Source organism: Diadema antillarum, unplaced genomic scaffold (assembly GCF_040938485.1).
Source record: "Diadema antillarum isolate AM-2024a unplaced genomic scaffold, OU_Dant_1.0 seq00001916_RagTag, whole genome shotgun sequence".
In the NCBI taxonomy this organism is placed as follows: Eukaryota; Metazoa; Echinodermata; class Echinoidea; order Diadematoida; family Diadematidae; genus Diadema; species Diadema antillarum.
Window position 1 is genome coordinate 71,570 of NW_027272579.1, and position 14,712 is coordinate 86,281.

General features: G+C 38.3%; 1 protein-coding gene across 1 annotated transcript; it reads right to left on the reverse strand.

The window, feature by feature from the left end:
- Positions 1-781: 781 nt before the first annotated feature.
- LOC139713155 (zinc finger C2HC domain-containing protein 1A-like) lies at positions 782-12,447 on the reverse strand. Its single transcript, XM_071624905.1, is given in 10 exon segments — positions 782-2,318; positions 3,293-3,478; positions 4,211-4,213; positions 4,460-4,583; positions 5,207-5,378; positions 6,408-6,553; positions 7,449-7,578; positions 8,339-8,467; positions 9,286-9,347; positions 12,423-12,447. Coding segments are annotated over 10 exon segments (1,179 nt in total). The 3' UTR covers positions 782-2,116.
- Positions 12,448-14,712: the final 2,265 nt, after the last annotated feature.

Consider the following 14,712-nt stretch of genomic DNA (forward strand, 5'->3'; position numbering starts at 1 on the left):
ATGACGTCACAGTTCTGTGCTTTATGGAGATGCATAAGCACAATCTCTGCATAGATGCCTAATGACATACATGTACATGTTAGTGACCTCTTACATACCAGAGTGAGATGCTCCTTACACAATGTTCACAACCAGTAAATCAATATGCACTGCTGCCAATGTAGTTGGTATAATAACAAGTGCCACAATGAAATAGAATTATGACAAAATGGAGTCTGCCTTGACAAAACAATGCATGCGCAGATCACATACTTGGGTATGTAAAGTACTTGCTTTTGTTCTGAAGACAAGTTTCATGCATATTATCTTAATGACCCATAGATCAAACCATCGCATTCAAGCGTTGTAATTCCTCACAGTGATAATACTTGGTGCACTCAGTTCCCAAACCCGATTGAGAATGTAAATTTTTATTGAGATTATCCTAACACTTATTGGCATATTTTCATAGCCCTATTTTGGGCATTTATGCAGAGGTGTGAGAACAGTATAAGTATATATGAAACATTGTGACAAATAAATTGTGTACCACTGCTGTAACAATTGCAGTCACTATGCCCATGGCAAAGCAAATTATAATCAATGAGCATTATAACTTGCTGTCCTAGCTGCTTCTGTGAATTACAATAAATACAAGTTTTCAACAAACCAGGGTCTACCATAGTTTTCTATGAATTATTGTATTTAGCACATTTATTTCTCATCACATTAAACTTATATTCTTTCTGATTCTTAATTTTCTATGCAAATACCTACTGGTTATCACAAAGCATGTGTTTTGTGATTTTTTTTCTGTGTCACCAATAGAGAGCTACTGGTGCAACTTGACTTACTGAATAGATTTACAAGAAGCTCTATACAGCCAGGATCGTACCTTTATGACAGGTATTTTCATTGCTAGTCTGGCAGAATAGAAGTGAGAGAAAAAATGCAATCAGTAATAAGATATGCTACCTTAGTTGTGAAGGATGTTACATTGTAAGTGAAAATGTCCATGGGACCAAGTACCAGAACGGAGTGCAAACACTGTGACCAGAATGTGATTATTGAAAGTTGATATGCAAATTGTGTAAAAAGAGTGTACTGAAATCATGTGCATAGAACAGGTGTCAGTTAAACTGAAATGTATATTCAGTTTATAGTTATTCAGTTATTCATTTGTGTCACTGGCTGAAAAGAAGATGAAATTACCCCATGATATTGCTGGATGTGAAGTGTTAGAATATAGACACTTTGTCAATGGCATACTTTCAACCAGAATCCCAGAATATTGTATTGATTACTAATATCACACCACTATCTGCACCTCTTGCACACATACTTTTCTATCATGGCTTTCTACATAGTAATATTGCACTACATCTGACTACAAACTCAGATTCACAGATGATGTCTTTGTCATTAAAAGCCTTAGTTTCTTACTTCACAATGGAGATTGCATGATTGTTGTCATTTTCTTATCTTTTTTTCTTTTATCCTTTCCCTAAATGTGTGGCATTCAGGAAATGATGGGGGGAAAAATCTGTTACAGTGTGAAAAAAAATCATTTCAAATAAAAATGACTTGTGTCATCTGACAAGTACTAATAAAAACAGCTCTCCTTATAAAGACAATGTTGTTCACAATAGCCTTTAGTATAATTCTTGGATGACCAGTTAGCCACTCAGTAATTAAAACAATAATTTCAGTAATCAAAACAATAATGTGAAATTGTGAATAAAATGGTGCCAATGATTCAACACCCAGCCAGTTTAAATACAAATTACTGCCTTATCAAAAGCAAATTTTGTTCCTAATTTTCTGCATGTTTTCATTCTGCCCACAGAAATTTTTATTAACAACCAGTATTCAACAATGCCAGCCTGTCTATCAAAATTTATGAGTACAATATTTATGCATTTGTATAGAGAGAACAAAAGCATGAATGTGCAAGCTTGTGTCAGCATGTCATTCTGTGTTGTATGTGTATGAGTTTGTTTTGAGAATATATTGTGTTTAAGACAGCAGAGTTACAATCACACCTGATACAGCAAAATGCATCATTTATTGCAAGGCACAGACTCGCTGTGCTTGTACTGTTGATAGAGAGAAAGAGACATAGTACTCATATCTGGTTTCAGTCCAGGTACGCCCGTCTGGTCCCACACTCACAGCAGAATTTGGCATTGCTCACTGGATACTTGGTGCCACACTCATGGCAAAACTTTGGCAGCTTGCGGCCATTAATGACATCAGCACTTGTTCTCCGGCTGCTGCTATTTGAGGATGGTCTAGATGAGGGAGGTGTTGGTGTTCGACTGTTGGACAGTGCAAAGTCACTGTTAAAAAACAAAGATGATTCCATAGGTTGGTACAGGAGAAATGAACAAAGCATTGTTGGCAAATGTGTGAACTTCCTTGATGGGGGTAAGGTAATGTAGAGAAAATTGATTTTCATACTAATAAAGTCATTCAATTTGCAAGTTTTCTACAAAGTTCTGCATATCAATTTAAGTGGAAACACTAATCATAAATGCACTGAACATGTACATGACATACTACTGTATTTGAATACACATTACATGCAGTATTAAGAGGAACTTACAAATAGCTAAATGTGACTTTGCATCACAAATCCAACCAAAATTTGTCACATGAGATTTCAAAAAGTCAAATTTGAACAATGGGATTCTACAATTAACAATGGCATATAGCTCATCAAAACGGTATTGTCCTAACTTGCCACAAGATGTGACAGAAAATCAATTATGTATAAATGCTTCTGTCAAGTAAAGGGGCTTTGAATCTACAGGTCTCTTCAAATATGTTGTAGTCACTGTTATCAAAGCTACTGCTTGTGTGTAGAACAAAAAGGGGAATTAAAACTCTGTGGAAGCCAATGTAGAGAGATTTTTAGATTAACTTAGAACACTCATCGACTGCAGCATTCTATTCAAGACTTTACTAAAGTACGTGTACATGTATCAGTGCTACTGCATGCTCTTTTTTCAGATTCTGTACATGTTTCATGCACATGTCCGCAAACCTTATGTAGAAAGCAAAAATAAATAACTGCAGAAAGAAAAATATAGTGAGGCAAAACCTGTTTGAATCTGATTCTGTAATCATACGTATACTTTTTATGTCCACATTTTTTTTTTAAATGTCTATAGAAAGAGGGTAACATTGTCAGGAAATACCCAAAACCTCAATCATCCCAAACAGCCCATTTCAAAGTGTACAAGAAAATCAGCCATTGTTACGTTTTGTGGGTTTTGTGATGAAGGGTTTGACATGGTCACTGCTTAGCTACCTGTCATCTGAGAGAGCCTTCAGTCGATTGTGAGGAAGGGTGTGGTTCTTGGATATTGGTTGAAGCTTCCTCCCTGCTGAACCCCGTCTGGAATCAGGATAATCCTCACTGTAGCCATAGTCATCATAGTCATCATGAGGCTCTGTATATCTGTTATCACCTGAATGATTGTATGATGGTTCTTGTCTGATGTAGCACAACAATAAAAGAGAATAAAAGAACTTTTCTTTTAGATTTACTTAGCATTTGTGGGGAAGAAATATTACAAAATATGTGACTGATAAACATTCATCTTCAGTCACTTTAGTGATTTGTGTCACTATAAAAAATTGGAGTGTCTGGAAACTGGATTGTTGCATTTCACCCATAAAGGCATGAAACATGACTGACTGCCCTACTAAACATTGGTCTGTTTTGTCCCCTGGAATTTGAAGCAGCCAAGGTGTTCTTTTTTCTGTTTCTTGCAAACAAATCTTTTAAACTCCGGAAAAAAAAAAATACTGGCATCAATATTCAAAGCACAAGCACATTCTTCGATCCCAAAGAATTACAAAATTAATACATATATGCTGCTTCCAGACATGCAGTCTTGACCAAATCTTGTATAACTTCAAACTACTTCTCTCTATGATTCTATTTCATCAAACTTAAAGTTATGATCTATATCTTAAAGTTGGACGATCGTCACCCCTAATGGTGCATTATTTCGTAATCTCCCAAACGACCGAAGTTTGTGCATGCAATTGCGCAATGCCAGACTCAGTGCTATATCCATAAACGTGTGGACAATGCTGCCACTGAGACGTGTGCGTGTGTGTGTACGCATCATACACACAAACATTGTGACCGTGAGCTGCGGTGATTGGAGGAGAGAGGCCAGAAGACGTGTGGCTCTTTGGCCTCTCTTCATACGCACACGCACTGAGAGTGTGCGTCCATTCGCAAGCTCTCGTGGCTCGGGCAGCCATTTTGGGTCAGGAGATTTGTAGTCTAAAGTGTTGTTCGCTGACCATTGAGCCAGGGCTATTCTCATTCGGTGTCACTACATTTGGTACAGAATGGGTGAGGCAGCATGTTGCGTTCGTCTGCGTGCCACACAAACTACTCGCCACGATTGTAAGGCTTTAAACTCAGCAGTATGATAGAAGCAGAAAGATTAATAGTGACCATCCCTGGACTTCTCACCTTCTCCCTCTCACAGAGTCTCCACTGGAGCTACGAGACATTGAGTTGGATGTGGCCTTTGGAGATGGTCTCTCCAGGCTTGCACTTCTTGCTTTCGAGCCAGTGTCTGACAAGGAAAAAAGTAGCAACAAACCTCTAGGATATATGGTACGTGCTGTTCTACAAATGACATTAATCTGATTTCTAGACAGCATTATAGCTTAAGATATGCCACTTGTTTACACAAGGGTGGACCTTCCTTTGAAACAATAAAGCCTGTAATCTATGGTGACAACAATCAAAATGATACACATTCCATTTTTCCAGGGGAAAAAAATGGTATTGCTAAATCCCACTTGTTTCATGGTGGGCAACTGCATCAGGATAAGATATGCTGACAGGAAACTTTTCTTTCTTTGTCAGCGTTCCAGTGGTGTGACAGTGTATATCATCACATTAAAACTTGCTCTGGTGTTGTTTGATTGAAACAAAACAATTTGTAAGGCAATCTTCACATTTGACAACTTACCAGGTCAAAAGTATGGATTGATATCATATGGTAACACCTTCAACTATCAAAAAGAAAAAAAGCTAATTTCTATCAAAACAAGTTCTTCTTCTCATCTCATGGCTTGTCCCTGGTATATGAGAAGAAGATTGCAAGATGTTCCCAAAGATTGAGATAAAAACTTTGGAATATATTCACTTGAATTGGGCAAAGCTATGAGAAGACTAAGTCAAAATTCTCACAGGATTTGTTTCTGGCGGTGGTCCTGTTTCCTATTCTCATTCCTCCATTCATACGGGACTCCAGGTCTGACATGTCATCACCAGTGCCTCTCTGTGACATGGATCTACTCTGTGGTGTCCTGCTGGCTGGAGATGCCTGCTTCTTTTTGCTCCCTGGCAATGGAGGCTTGTACTGGAGAAACATGAAAAATTGCAAACAATCAACAAGTGTCTCCGATGCTGCAAACCAAACCAACCAAACCAACCAGTATAATTCACTCATTTTGATATTGTCTATTTAAGACTGAAACTTGTTGAACACACACAATAGTTTCACTCTACAAAACGACTCTGAAAGTATGAATAGCAAACTTGTTATTGATACTCATCCAAATGCTGCACTATAAAGTTGTTTACCCACATTTCTCTCTCATTTTCTTTTTCTTTTTTAACGGGGTGGGGATATTTCAGAAACCTGTACAAATTATCACCTTTGTATTCCTCAAGAATTGAAGGTTTGTATTTGTATACAAACCATACATGATGCAGTATAAAGGAAATTACATAGTGGGAGACATACATGTAGCTAACCCTATGCCATGCAGTAGATTCATGTCTCAGCACAATGCATGCTCCAGCAGGCTACTTCCCCATGGGTGTGCAGTGAGATACAGTCAACTGCACGCACCAATCTGATTAGAAATGGTGGATATAATGGCCAACAATATGCTCCCAACATACTTGTTATGATGCATGGTCAAATATTGGAAAATTTGAGGATGTCCACAACTAAAGTTTATTTCCCTATTGCAAGATATGAATGATCTACACAGCAAACATTTTTATACATCTTCTTTATTCTGCTGGCTATAGCAAAGTAAACAAAATATTTGTACGTACATATAAGCACAGGGATGACCACAATGGATGTGATCACAAGCAGGCAAGGACAGTTTACACTTACCTTTTGACGAAACAACAAAATATTTCATCTCCTTCAAACAGCCCTGTATCTATTAGACAATCCTGCAAGTACCTCAGATGACTGTGTGACATACATGTACAAGCAATATCACTCCACACTTGTAATACAAAGTCTGTTCTCTGAGTCACACATTAACAAGATTCTTTGCAATTATGAACATCTACAAACTCTGTCACTTCTGCAGAGGGTTCTAAGGAGACTTGGGATGACTAAAAAGCTCACTGGCCAAAGGATTACCTGTGTTCTTGCATTGAGCTTATTTTTGTTTGCTGCACTTGGAGTACGCTTGTCCATCCGCTTGTTTTTCTCTTTGCAAAAGGCTATATGCCTCTCAGCTGCAGTTTCACTGAAGTGCCTTTCACATGATGGACATTGCACATAATCTGGGTATCATTAAAACAAGTGAAAACATTGATGTACAAAGGTGTTCATAAAACAAAACAGCAAAAATGTCAATCACTGCTACTCACATATCAGTATCATTGAAGAAAAAAAAAATCATACTCTTGGATGGATTGTCATTACATCACTTTCCTTGTTTCTTAAAAAATTAACAGTGACACAAGTACACCATGTAAGATCTAATATCATAGAGTAATATTTTTTTTTTTCTTTTTTGCACCTGCATAAATCCACTGGTACATGGTAGGAGTTGCCTACCAAATAAGTCTCAATCGACAATGTCTTTCACAAACAGAACTGGGCCCTGATGCATAAAAGTTGACATCAAACATACTGTAAGTCAGAATGTCTAACATAAGTCTCTAAATACTCAATTCACATTGGTTAATACCTGACTTACATTTTATTTTCTGACTTATCTTTAATGGCATCATCGATGTAACGTGGCATAGCAGATCATTTAACACTTGCTAACAAAGCTAATCACAAGAGAAAAATCACACTGAATATTCTTCATCCCCAAGTATTTCATTGACAGTACACAAAAGATAAATAAGTAAACCTGGAGGTGACTGAAAATGAGAAAGTTATTTTACGTTGAGGGGTGACACGACATTTGCTCCTGCGACAATTGCTTCAGTGTTATTCCCTCCAAGGACTTGGGGTTATGGTTTAGGGTTTTAGGTTGAGTTTGATGTGAGGATTAGGGTTAGGGTTATGTTTGTGGGTAGAATTTATGTTTGGCTTACACTGTAGCATGCAGATATTTCATGGGAGCAATTGTCACAGGAGCAAACATACTGTATTTATAATGGAACCATGTTGAGGCAGCTGCGTGAGTGAACATTTCTATCACATAGATGCAGAGGTGCTCACCTGGGTTAACTCTCTTTTGTGATGGGGGTGGGGGTAGAGGCGCTCCTGTCTTGATGGCATGGGATACACCCTTTGCTGATCGCATGGCGTCAATGAAATCTTCATGCTTCCTCCGCCAGTTGTTCTTTTTCTATGACACCAAATATCAAACATGGCAGTGTATATACTCATGCAACATCACAACTCAATCTGGATGGTATCATTCACATCAGACTTTATCATTTCTACCTGAAGAAGACTCCTTAATGCCTTCAGAATGTATTCATATGATGAAATGAAGTATTCTACATAATATATGTGTAACATTAAGTCTTATGGCTAGAATATGATTTAAAAGTTTGACATCTCTCATATTCTCCACAATAACAACTATTTCTATTCATACTTCTTTTGGGGAAGGGAGGGAAAGCGAGCTCAACCACAACTAGCTTCTTTCTGCAAGCCATTAAAAAAGAATAGTTCCTTATAAATTAGCAATTATGGCTTAAATTTGGCTAGACATATCATAAAATCACTCTCTGTTTCACATTGTCCATGATGGAAAGGCTGCAGATGCTCTCCCAGCATTTACAGTAGCATCTAGTTTGATAAGAAGAGTGACAAGTTTACAAGCTTCCAGTATTTTTTAGCCATAAATATCCATCCAGACAAGCTAAGGGATGATCATATTTGCAAAAATCCAAATTTACTTCGCCTTGACTGATTCCTTCCTTTTGTTTGTAGAACATAGCTCAAGAGGAAAACATGTCACAATCCTCTGTCATAAAACTGTACATTATTTGAAATGTGACATTGTTTGTACTATAGTAACACAGAGTGCACTGTAGTCATCACTGTGCAATCGCACAGAGCTTATACTGACAATTCTGGAATGAACCGGTGGTACATACTGATGGTGGCAGCTTCACTTCAGCACGAGGAACAGAGTTGATGTCGGTGCCTTCAGCTCGTTGCTTGGAAGAGTTAAACACTTTGCGCTTCTTGTTCTGACTCTTCTCACAGATCCTCTCATGACGAGCCTTAGAGGTTAAAAAGAAAGAGTGCCATTCTATATGATCCACTACGAGCTTCTTTGAACTATTCTAATGGCTAAGAAATGACTGTTTCATGAATCACTATAAAATGATGATTTGGGATAGATGTGGATAGTATATATATACACAGTACTCTTCAGAGTCTCGACACCTGACAGCCTACAGATGAGGTGAAAACGGTATATCAAAATATAGTGTATGTACATGTACACTGTAGTGTGAGCTTTCAATGAAATCCGAATAGCTCGTGCAAAGTGAGTGCAACATAGTCCTAATCAAAAGTAATTCTGTTCTTCATGAAAATGAAAGACAGCTACGTGAATATGTCATCACCATCATTAATGTTTCCTCATGTCAGGCAAATATAGAAGTTTGAGCATCGATAACCAACACCACATTTCTCTTAACAGCACCTGTAAGAGAATGATTGCAGTTACACGTATGTAAACATGTACACTGTATTAACATACACAATATCACATAAACAAGAAAAATGAAAATTATACTTATCAATCACCCGAGTCAATGTTCCACAGGTTAAAAAAAATCTGGTTGATTGTGATGCAGTATCTTGGAATTTGAGTTCACTGTAGTATTCGTGAAGGTCAACTGCCCAACTTATCAAAGTTAATGTACAGTGTAGATTTACACAAAATTTGTTACAGAGTACATGATAGCTGATGAGTATCCCTTCAAGCAGTTACTGCAGAAAATTACAATGAGACAACATGGTAACTAAACACTAAACATAAACTTCATACTTATCACAATGTTAAGCACACACGTTTGATGTGATCTCTTACCAGGGAGTCTGGCAGAAATGTTCTCCCACAAATGTTGCATGGTGACATGTCATATGATGTATCTGCAGGCATGAAAAATAGGATACTGTACTTTATTTGTTAAAAATGGCAAGATCTGCTATCACTGCAGGCCACTGTCATTGCACTATGCAATCAGGCTGCAATTAACCTACATTGCGGGTTCTTGAGAACTGAAAATCACAAGGAATATAATTTCAGATGAAATCAGGTTAAAAAAAAAGACAAAGTGAGTATCACTTCACATACATGCATCATGTTCAATATAATACAATGTGGAATGTCAATCAATCGATATTGTAAACAGTATATTTGTTTTCTTCAACAACTGCTTGTTTTCTAATAACTGCTGAGTACCCTATTACATCTGGTGTGTCAATCAGTAACACACAGGATGCACTCTTTGTAAGTAAAGTTGTTTGCACACATGTTAATATGTTGACAATGTCCACAAGTTTATATCAAGGTGTGTATCATGGGACAAGGTTGGTCTACAAGTTTATGTTATGTAAATTTCGGCTGATGATAGACAAAACATTGGACTACAAAATTATGCCAAAAACAGAAATTAAATGGTTTTTGACCGATTTTGATGATCTGACTTCAAACTTGATTTTCTCAGCAGTACAAAATCAGACTCAACTTTCAAATTCTCAGTTTTAATTAAGGCCGCCTTTAATTATTTCAAAGTGAAAATAGGAAATGAAAAACTTATTGACTCAACACCAAATTTCTGCAGCTACAACTGTAGGTCTCTGGTAGTTATAGCTATGGGTGTAATATGGGTAACTATAGGTGATCATGTGCGCAAAGATATGATTCAAAGTTTGCCAAGGTGCCAAAATTACCACTCACCAGTCCCGTGCTTACTGGTACTCCTTTTTTTTATATATAACTAGACTCTGTCCACATTAAAACTATTATCAATGCTGAAGACACATTAGACAAGATAAAATCATAGAGTCATGAATTACAAACTTTTTTCATTCACAGACAGTCACATGTGATTTTATCTTTTTTTACGACTGAACATCCACCCTGCACTGCTTCATACATCATGTATCTTGACTGTCCCCAAGCTACAAGTGTACAGGGTCAATATGATGGGGGCAATGGGGGCTTGGGCCCAAGTTGGGGTGAGCTTAACTGCGACCAGCAGCCCCATTCGCACAGCGTAATGGGGCTGCGCACTGTAGCATTCACGATCATGACAAGCGAGTATCGTGGATAAATGTTAACTTAAAATCAAACAATTCTTTCAATTTGAAGACTCACCAGTAAAGTTGAAGTATTGACAACAGGCTTCAGGCAACGTTTGGTTCTGCTAATAGTCCCTTTCTGTTCGAATTGATGTCTTAATGTGACTCGGTCAATAGGAACCTGGGAGAGCTACATTGAATTGACAGCCAGCGCATGCACACACAAACATCTTAATCCGGTCATGGATTTCATGTGATGTGTGCGCATGCGCTGGCCGTCAATTCAGCGTATTTCTCCCAGGTTCATCTCGACCGAGTCACATTAAGTCATCAATTTGAACAGAAAGGGACCATTGGCAGAATCAAACGTTACCCGAAGCCTGTTGTCAATACTTCAACTTTACTGGTAAGTCTTCAAATTGAAAAAATTGTTCAATTTTTAAGTTGATATTTATCCGCGATATTCGCTTGTCATGATCATGAATGCTCAATGCGCAGCTCCATTTAATACGCTATTCGTATGGGGCTGCTGGTCGTAGTTAGGGCTAGCTTTGACCGAAAGATCGGTCTGTATCTGTCCGTCGGGGAATGTTCCGCGGAGACTGCGTCTGGCTTCACGGATCCCCTCCGTATACAGACCAAAGTCAATGATTGCGGCTCCTGTGTGGAGCAGTCGCGCACAGATCAAACGTTACGATAAACCAAATTTCAGACAGCTTTTTTACATTCAAACAAGTTTGACATGACATGACACATTATGCAGCAATATTTGGGATAAATTTCTCAATTGTGCAATCGAAATACTCACATAAACTCGGTTAGGAACGCAGACATTTTATCGATATCGCAACATAGCCGTTCGCAAGCTGTAAGTCGCCATTTTGAATCTGTAAGCCAATCACATGCGAGGTACGTGTTTTAGTAAAACAAACACGTAGAAACTACCTCGCATGTGATTGGCTAATAGATTCTTAGTGTATGTTTCTGCAGTTTGAACGTGACGACGCGACAGGCTGTGTTTTACGTTGAAAATTCTACTAAAATTTTGGATTATTCATTTATCTGGTGAGTTTAATGTATTCTTAAAAAGCTAATTTCACTATACAAGCTTAAATTTGCCAACCTAGGGCCGTGAATTAGACGCAATCGAGAAGGGTGAGGTACCTCACCCAATTGTCCATAGAGACAGTGGTTAAGAACATCCACACAGCAATGGGTACTGCAACCTTCCGTCTGTCTACGGAGGACAGCGTTAATGGCAAAATATAAAAAGAGTCCTCCGGACAGACGGATCTTTCTGTCTAGGGCTAGCTCTGCTACTTGAAACCAGACATCGCGCATATGCGCGCATGCACACATTCGATGACCACAGCTGGAAGCTATCAATTATACTCCACAGTCATTCTCCCCTCCAATTCTTGTTCCCGGACCCGACTTAGCTTGCTTCACAGGGACAAGGCCACGGAAAGGGGACAAGTCCCAGGTTCACATTTTGACATTTTTGTGTTACGCCTTTACTCAGTAGTTTTCGGGGAGAAAGTCCCATTTATAAGTCTATAGATCTAGGGCCATAGTGCAGGACTTTCACTGCATCGCTGGGACTAATGTGAACGCGGGGACTGCTGATGGACAAAGTATGTATAACCTTGGAGAAATACTTATAGACAGGTGAATAAAATATTGAGCAATTTCTCAGGGCGACCCCCCCCCAAAAAAAAAAAAAAAAAAAAAAACACTGACAGAGCAATGAATATATGGGACTACACACCAGGGCTCTGATCATAATGCCCCCTTCCCTTGTTTACAATCTCACCACGCCCCCAAAGCCATTGATTATGCTATTATTTAGCAATATTCTGTCAAAGTCGGACTTCAAACCACAAGTGTCATTATGTATACCTGTATAGAAAGTCAACTTACCCGCATATTCAGGTATGTCGTCCATTTCTGTCCCTTCGGCTTCGCGTTATCACGCTCCGACGGTTCATCCGAGCGAACGCAGTGTATCGATTTTGTTGATGGCAACCTATTTGTACGCAACGCACGAACAGTTCGCAAGAGGACGCTATTCAAGTGTGATGCGGCAGTGTGGTTCCTACCCATATAGAGCTGCATTTATCTACCACAGTGATCTGATTTTTTTTTTCTTTAATCTGACAGCTGGAAAATGCATCATTTGCATCTTAACACAATCGTTGATATGTGGAATTGGCTGCATTTTTTTAATGATAAAACAGAAACTGACGGGGTAAACGACTGCTGCTACGTAGCAATCTTCCAGTATCTTTTTAAAGGTAAAGGTAAATAACTTATCTTGCATGATGTCACCAGGCTTATACAATTTTTACTCTATGCACAACATAAGGGAAAGACTGAATACATCAATTTTTAGCCCTGGCATCATTGAAAATAACTGAAAAAGATTTACACATTTCAGCAGGTTCCTCACGACAACCCGTGTCAGGGTAAGGAAGAATCAAAGCTTTTAGCAAAGCATCAAAGAAGCTTGTAGGAATTGCAATCTACTCCGAAACATGAAGAAAACAAAAACATGGTAATTGACAGGGTTAGATTCGAGTAAGGGGAAAAAAAAAAGGATTTCACTCAAGATCGGGGGGAAAGAGGTTGAGGAAGTAGTGCCGTTGCAGGACTTTGTTACTTGTTGTCATGGAAACAATGAAAGTCCGCGCAGCTCTAAAATCAGGAGGAAATCAGGCTTTATTTGCTATGGCAAAGGGTGCAGTGTGCAGAAAATGCAAACCATAGGTCAATGTGTAGGTTGGAGAAGCAAAGGCATCAGCATTCAGCTAGAAGTACAAATTTTACCGACCGTCCCATTGCATGACAGTACATATGGCGGGGACATAATAGATGTGAGACTTGAGTGATAAAACATTCAGGCTGATCGTATGAGGTTGAATGCATTTCAAATTTGGTGTAAGAAGCACACAAAGCAAGTGATAGAGAGTAATATAAGAGAAAAATTGGATAAGGACTACAGTCATTTTCGTAAAATAAAATAGTCATTCGAAACCTCCGGTTGAAAGATATTTTATGAAAAGAAATTGTATGGAAAAGACTCTTATTCGAGGGAAAGTGGAAGGGAAAAGAAGGCGAGGGAGACCAATTATAGATTGGACTGATAACATTTAAAAAAAAAGTACAGTGGACTTAATTGCTCGGCTGCGTCTCATCACCCGGCAACAGAAAGGGAAGGCTGACGTGAACTCATCCATGTCACAGTCTAGCGCATTGTGAATACTGAGATGATGATGATGATGATGATGATGATGATGATGTGTGAGCGTATGAGTATGAAATAAACAAACGATATATGCTAAATGATATATGCCTATAAAATACATTCTAACGAAAATGCGGACAATGAGATGAAAACAAGAAGATGATGTAATGTTATAGGCCTACACACAAGAAAATTGACGTACTTTGGAAATCCATGGAAAACAGATAATAAGAATACCAAAGAAAGCACAAAGAGCATAATTTCCTAGAATTCATGAACCATAGGCCTAATTCATAGGCCTATAATGTTAGCAAATCTTCTTGTTTGTAGTTCTCTGATCTTTCATCTCTCTTCTGTATGCAGTAAAGACTGCATCTTTCAGCCAGGACCTGGCGGCAGGAGTGAGGCTACATGATAATCACATGTGTGATTGGGATACGTGAGTGTGTGAGTGTCTTGATTAACTTCTGAGCAAACTTTGAGCAAATCAAATTTGGTGGTAGAAGATCTAAGCGATGTTTTAGGAGAGAATGCTATATAGTCATCCTTCAAAGAAACCATGAGAATGGCAGAAAAAAACGAAGATGAACATTACATTCAAAATCATTTGAAAAATGATTGTACATGTATCATCACGCGCTAGAGGACGTATGGAAGAGAACACCGACTTTAACATAACTCGTCATCAAGGCCAGAAACCGAGAGAGAACTACACACTTGAACTAGATGAAATTTTTAGACCTCTTACAGTGATAATTATACCTGCTTCATTCTCTTAAAGTGTGCTTTGGAACCACATTCAACTCAGCTTTGATGAATTTTCACAACAAAATCAAACCAATTATTTATTGTGTGAAAGAGTTTTTAACCAGCAGTGAATCTTGAAGAAAGATACATAATCTTCAAGTTTGATATAAAATTTTCACGAAACGTTTAATATTATATCAACCAATTTGATAAAGTATA